The sequence below is a fragment of the Pygoscelis adeliae genome, unplaced genomic scaffold (assembly GCF_000699105.1).
Source record: "Pygoscelis adeliae isolate BGI_AS28 unplaced genomic scaffold, ASM69910v1 Scaffold286, whole genome shotgun sequence".
NCBI classification, from domain to species: Eukaryota; Metazoa; Chordata; class Aves; order Sphenisciformes; family Spheniscidae; genus Pygoscelis; species Pygoscelis adeliae.
In genome coordinates this window covers 4,640,054-4,647,002 of record NW_008825076.1, presented here as the reverse complement: position 1 = coordinate 4,647,002, position 6,949 = coordinate 4,640,054, and the positions used below count along the sequence as shown (strand labels likewise).

At 38.9% G+C, this 6,949-nt stretch overlaps 1 protein-coding gene across 1 annotated transcript in view; it reads right to left on the bottom strand.

Annotated features, from left to right (window-relative positions):
* Positions 1-527: 527 nt before the first annotated feature.
* The window catches only part of FAM210B (family with sequence similarity 210, member B), a 6,660-nt gene continuing 238 nt past the window's right edge, over positions 528-6,949 (bottom strand). Inside the window, exons 2-3 of the mRNA XM_009326860.1 lie at positions 3,944-4,116; positions 528-2,481 (exon numbers count right to left, since the gene is read on the bottom strand). Of these exons, the coding sequence (XP_009325135.1) occupies positions 2,265-2,481; positions 3,944-4,116 (390 nt within the window). The 3' untranslated portion in view covers positions 528-2,264. The remainder of the gene's footprint in view (positions 2,482-3,943; positions 4,117-6,949) is intronic.

The window sequence follows — 6,949 nt, the reverse complement described above, 5'->3', positions numbered from 1 at the left end:
CAGCAGCCATACTGCAAAGCAGGCATGAAAGAGGAAAAATCCACTTTTTTTAATAAGCAGTTAGTCAAAATGAACTTGACAGCCATTCCTCCTGCACACATGGGTATGTGAAGCAGCAGAGCATTGGTTCCATGTTTAACAAGTAAGCCAAGCAGCTGTGTGTAACAAGCTCTGTTAGTGACACAGCTTACAGCTCCCATGGAAGCAGGCCACCCTGCAAGGCTGAATCTCACTATGTCCTGCTCCTAAGGCTGGTATTTTGAGTGGTGTTTAACTATGTGATGCATCTTTACATACGCCATGTGTGGCTATGTTTATGTTATACATCAAGCCTCTAGTGTGTGTACCTGCTCACTGCTGCAACTGTTTCCATCTTAAGATGCTAAACCCTCATTTAGGCTAATGCACAGCACCACTGAGACCAAGCCCTTGTCAAGGGGTTCGTTGTTTTCAGGTGGCAGTCTCTAGTATCAGCTTGCTTCCACAGGGCAGAGGGAAAACTGGAAGAGATGTAGTTACTTCCTGTCTTGGAGAAAACCTCCGATTAACCAAGGGGTAGCAATAATACAGAGGTACAAGGATATATGTGGCTGTGACTCATCTTCCTAGAGCACAAACTCTGCTTGCTCACTTGTGAGCCTGAGGATCCTCAGAGCATCCAACCAGCCTATGGGTTGGACTTTCTGAGTGGGAAAGGAGTTAGGGTGCAATTCAGTGCTATGGCTGAGTGGAGTGAATAGGTTGCTCGTAACAAGAAGAAATTACTTGTTCCTCCTTCCCTCCCTCAGCCAACTCTCATCCTAACCCCACGATTCCTTCCTCTCAATTCACTAAACTTCAGCAAAAAAAAAAATTACTCTGATCACCAGGGTAATAATTTCCTGCTATTTTACTTTAATCGGATTCCTGTATAAACAGATCTGTGTCAGAGCCACCTTGGGGTAAGTAAGCGTAAACACAAAGACAGAGAAGGACAATGTAAAAAGAGCAGTCCTGGAAGGAGGAACAGGTCCAAAAGACTGATAGATCTGGCTTGAGTTATCTCACAGAACAGTCCTCAGTCTGAAACCCAGGTTTACCACAGAACGTCACACTGACTGCCTAGTCTTGAGATCCAGTCTTTAGGTTAACTGAAAGGTGGTATGTGAATATATGCATGTGCAACTACATTGTAATAGGAATAGTGTCCAAATAAGCAAATGAAAAGCACCTCTAATGCTTTTCATGTCAGCAGTCTGTCAGACAAAAGCACAGGAATTGCTCTTGAGAAGCTATGAATTGTGATGTCTGGACTTCAGGTGCAGATCTGAGTTTCATCCACAGGAGCAGAAAGCTGCTAGGGTTAGTTTTCAGATAAAAATGTGTCTCCTGTACAAGACCAGATCTCAATACATTAAAAACCCACAGATACCTTGCCTCTGAATTGATGATCTTTGGAATATGTTCACATAGGAGGTAATTCTGGTTACACTGACTTCAGTAGACTCAGGATTCCTTCTGAGTCTATAGGCATAAAATTTTTTTTTAAAAAAAAAGGACTTTAACGCTAGTTCCTAGCCTATAAATAAAGCACATTTTCAAACAATAAAATCTTGAAACACGGAAGCACCACAAAGAAGCTGTAGTTTCAGAACAGTGCATCACCTATTCTGGCTAAAACAATTATCATTGTGCAATACTTAAGTATACAGGTACTCCCACTTAAGTTAGTTCAGCAAGTATGTTGTATTGCAAGACTGGCATCATAATATATGCTTTTTATAACAAAAGAAACACCCACCTACAACCTTAGATTCCAATATATACACTTACCAAAAGAACTATTCGTATAGTAGGATATTGTTTATTCCACAGACTATTAGGAAGAGAATCTTACTGTGTTTCCCAACTACACAGTAATAAACTGATGCTGCCACTCTATTTTCACAAGAAAAAAAATTAAGGCCCAAAAAGCTACATTATAAAGACCCAGAACTGTGTGTGCTAAAGAGACTGCTCATTGTCAAGCATTTATATTACCATTTGCAGCGGAAACCAGATACCATTTTAACAGGTTTTTCCTGAAGAAGAGGTGGCAAAAGGGGAAGAAGATAAGGACAGCACTTTTCACAGTGTAACATTTACCTGAAAGAACAAGTAAGAAATGCAAGACGAGGTCAGCATTAACATGCATCCAAGTAAGTCTTTTAAAGAAATTTAGCAATCTGAAAAGGTACATGGATATAGAGCATTTAAAAAACAGAGTAAAAACCAGTAAGAAATCGTCATGGATTTGGGGCAGGAGGTTTGAAGAAACCAATCTTCCGGCAGTATCGGACAATAAATGGCACAGAAACTATAGTAATGCTGATTCGTACTGGAGCAAACAATTTGTGAATAGCATATGCCAACACAAATGTGCTTGTACCAGCAGCCATTTTAGATTGCAACGATGATTCACTGAACCCAAGTTTGAAGAGAACTGCAGTCATATCCACACCACTGGGGAAAAAGAAAACAAGTTTTAGTTTATTTTAAGCTTGCATGCTAAAGAATATAAATTAAAAGTGCTATTTTTTCAGGGAATTTAACATGGCACACTTCCAACTCTGGAATTTGTTTAAATCTAGATGTTGTTAAATAAAAAAAACAATGAATTATTTCAGTAGTAACAGCTCAAGTTACTTCTGTAGCAACAACACATGCAATATTTTCAGATGCACATTTTTTTTTCTGAAATTGACAAGTCCCCTGTGAAGTCAAATACGTTCTTAGTTTTACAACTGTATAGCTGCAGCATGTGCATGGAGAATACTCAGCCCCATGCTCAACCTTCTGATAAAATAATCTATTTCTCTACTTCTGAATTTTAAAAGTTAGAAATCTGTGAATTTGTGTTGGAAATTCATCTTCCCAAAATTTACAATAAAGTCTATTCTGTGTCTTGATGAAATTTATCACATAGATACAGATCAACCCAAACCAAATAAGGTACCTGTTGTTAGGCTTAGAGTGTTATAACAGAGGAGTACAAAGCTGTTAAAATAACAAGTATCTTATCTGAAATCTAGCAAGTGAAGGAAGTATTACAGATCTCAAATAAGCATTATCCACCAAATCCATTAATATTTTAATTCTCTATAGACACAGCAGCTTTCATCAAGGTTCCTATGTTTGGAGTAGTTTTCCAAAAGAAGTTGTTACTGTAGCTTTTCCCCCTTCACTTGCCAGTATAGTATCTTGTAACTGGGAGTTAAATCATACCCGAAGGAAAAAAATTTCATTGTCACCCTGTGCCATGATGTAGTAAATGAGAGAAATCAGGCATTCGCATATTCCCTCTGAAGTCAAGAGTGACAGGGAATGTTTTGAGAAACAATGTGTTTCCCTATTTCCTCAGTTGACATACCTCATGCTCAACAGACATATCTATAACTGATGCATTCCCACCAGAAGCCACATACACAATTTCCCACCTGACTCCTATACAGTTATCTAGTATTTTCTTTTTTGATCTAATCCTGTTTTAGTGGCCGTTGCCTTTTGCAGTTTCAACTGCAGAAACTGAGTTCAACACCCAGAAAAATAAATTTATCTCTAAGCTCCAGCACTTTGTATAGCTCTATCTGTACAGACCATACAACTGTTTGAGAACAAAAGATATCTCTGCAGAACAAAAATAAATTCTCTCATCTGGCTAGTTACTCTGGTGCAGTCACTACTCTGCTGTTTTCACCTGCCCACCATGAACCTATGCAAAAACACCACGTACATCTTTCTTCTCTCATGCCTGATGGGAAATTAGATCCATTTATGGATCCATCTATACTCAAAATTCAGATTACTGTGTATAGACCAAAAAGGGATAGAGTACATGTCTCCTTCCAGAAATAGGGATTACGGTATGATATTTTTCTCGGCTAAACCATTACCTAGAGGCTACAGACAACTGTACAAACCTCACCTTGACACAGCCAGGTAGAAGATTCCTAGAGATACTAATGAAATTCCAACATGGAATGAAACCCCTACAGCACCATATTCTTTAAAAACTTGTTTCAGTTGCTGGGATTTGTTGAGTTTCTTGTTTTCACCACCGGGATCCGTGGCTGTCTTTTCAGGGGATACACCTGCATCCTAAACAGAAAACAATTAAAAGTATTTATTAGCATTAAGCACAATACCGTATTCTAGTCAGTTGAACCAATCTGAAGGAAGGAAAGAAGTGGCTTGCATATAGTGCTGTTCAGAATGCTTTGGGAAAGATAGTAACACACTTTTCCTCTTTCGCATCAGGATAGCAGATGCCTGTGGCAGAGCCCATGCAAGCTTCTTGTTCCCAACTATTCATATCAAAGGGATGCACTGAGCTTGGTGCAAGCTCTTACACAACGTAAGTTTCATAATTAAAAAGAGTTATTACAGTCCCAATCTTCCATTTGATCCAAACGTGTGCCAAGGCACACCCACACAGTTGCTTGAGAGATGAGACTGAGGTGCCAAAGAGATCTTTGCTTACATCCACTGCTTAGCTTTATACAGTGAATTCTTGTAACGTAGCGTTTTGTTCAAGGGCTAAGCAGCTGATGGCACTGGAAGAATACATGATACCAGACTGATGCTGGCTTACTAACAACTTACTGATAGAAGAGGTCCAACATTTAAGTTCCTATAAATCACCCTCTGTAGATCAGCTGAAAAAAGGAAGAACCGGGAAACTGCTACTGTTGACAGCAACAAGCAATACTGTTGCCACGGTGTAGACAGTGCTACACAGACATGCCAGTGTAAAGAGCCTAACTTCACTGAAAACGTTTGTCATAGTAAAATTTATTGTCAGCTTTTTATCTGGGTAAATTTAAAGTGCAGAACTTCATACTAAAATATACTGATAGTGCAATGCAGGCAAAGAAGGGTATATATGCTGCTAGTAATAAGACAGCCCTTGGATACCTCCTCATATTTGCCACAGAAGAAATACGAACCTGAGAAAGAAAATATTTCCACAGAGACTTCAGGACTTTTCTCTAATTAGTAAGCAGTGGTCAGGAAAGATTAGAAGAGTCCTTTCTTTTCAGCTGAATTCAGCAGCAGTCGTGACAATATGACAGCCAGACTAAAGGCCACTGCTGCCCACAGGACAGGTACGGCTGCGGAGTGCCTGGCACCACTTTGTCCTACTGTGGATCAGTTTCAAGGCACACAAATTAGAAGAAAAATACTTTTGATTAATCCTTGGACTTGGCGAGATTGTAAATTAGGATACAAGACAGGCTCCTCTTACAACATGGTAGGATGAACTCACTTTAATCAATGATTTTAACTACACCGATCACACCGCCCCACAAAACAACCTACGTTTGCTGCGGGTTTTCTCTTTTTAATCGTAATTTGTGTTACTTTGTATTTCATTTTAACAGAAAATCATGCTGATCCATAAATATGTATTTAGGGAATTGTGTAGCTCAACTTATTCTGATTCTCATATTTTTAAAATTTTCAACTGTAATGGATAATGTTAGTTGGGGGTTTTTTGGCTCATGAGCCAAAGCAATATTTGAATAGAAACTGAAACTTAGTGACTAAGAAAAATGTCCGGCAGAAAAAGAAATCTTTTATTGTTTAAACCAAGCAGTTTTAATACTAGAGGGTAAATGAGGAAAAAACGTTCAAATATATTTTTTGAAGCAAGCTCATTAAGCAAAAGAATGGATTCATAGTTAGATAATCTAATTACTTTCAGTGACTAGAAGTAATTAGATTCCGTACATGGCTGTACTACATGGCTGCTACTTCACCATGTTATAGAACACATTCTCTTACTCTTCAGTTTTATTATAGGAAAGGGCGGGTGGGGGGAGAGGAGGGAAGAATGCTGTGAAATTTAAATACTGAGTTATTGAATAGAACTAGTTGAATAAACTTAACAAAATAGCCTCATGGTACCTTCTGCCAAAAGCTGTCCTAACAATTCAGTCAACACCCCATGCTTAGTCAAGAATACTCATTTATTCAACAGTGTGATTTTCCTAAAAGCCAAGCGTGGTTTGAATGGTATTTTAAGATTTAATAGCTTATAGTGAATTTTTCATCCAAACAAAGATGATCATTGACTGTTTAAGGAGCCGAACATAAAGATTTTCTTCAGATAGCTGCCGTGAAAACAGGAGCTGACAATCTAGAGATACCTAAGCCTCAGAGGAACTCTGGGTCTTACAGCCACACTTGCAAGATGGATCATAAGGACTGAAAAATAGCTTGTTCTCATCATCCAAGTACATTTCAATTCACTCATGCTCTTAGGCTCACAAGCCAGGTAATTTCTGAATGGTATCAAAGCAAGATGTTAAAAAAGTACCACTTCAACAGATATTATTTGGACTACCCAGTACGGTCACGTCCTGAATTATGTACAACTTAGCAAAGAAAGCTACCTATTTTTCATATAATTCTGCTACAATATTTCTGCCAGAAAGCCAATTTTATTCCCATCGTTTAGACAAAGATTCAGCTTCTGGACAAACTAAGGCATGAAAACAAATCTGAAATGTCATGTTATGCTTTGTAATGAGGCTACAGCAATTAACCTGAAAATCAGGCTGTGGAAATTAAACTGTAAATAAGGCTTTGTATGGAAAGCTCACATTCACAATCTTGGCACAAGCAGGTGTAAAGCAGGTCCCTGTCTCCTACAGAAACCCAGCATAAACATGATTTAATAACCTACTGCAGCGTAAAAAAGTTACGCGTAAGGCCTTCATTTGCTTTTCTCCCTGACTCAATTAAAATTTAAAACCAAAACAAGGAACGTTACAAATTCGTATAAATTTTTCCTTCCCGTCTCCAAAAAGTGAACCGAATGTTGAAAGCACGGTCAAACACGTAATTAACGGGGTGCCCGTTCCCGCATCTCTCAGCCAAGGCAGAGGCGCAGGGCCAGGCCGCGGACCTCCCTCAGCAGGCGTGCCGC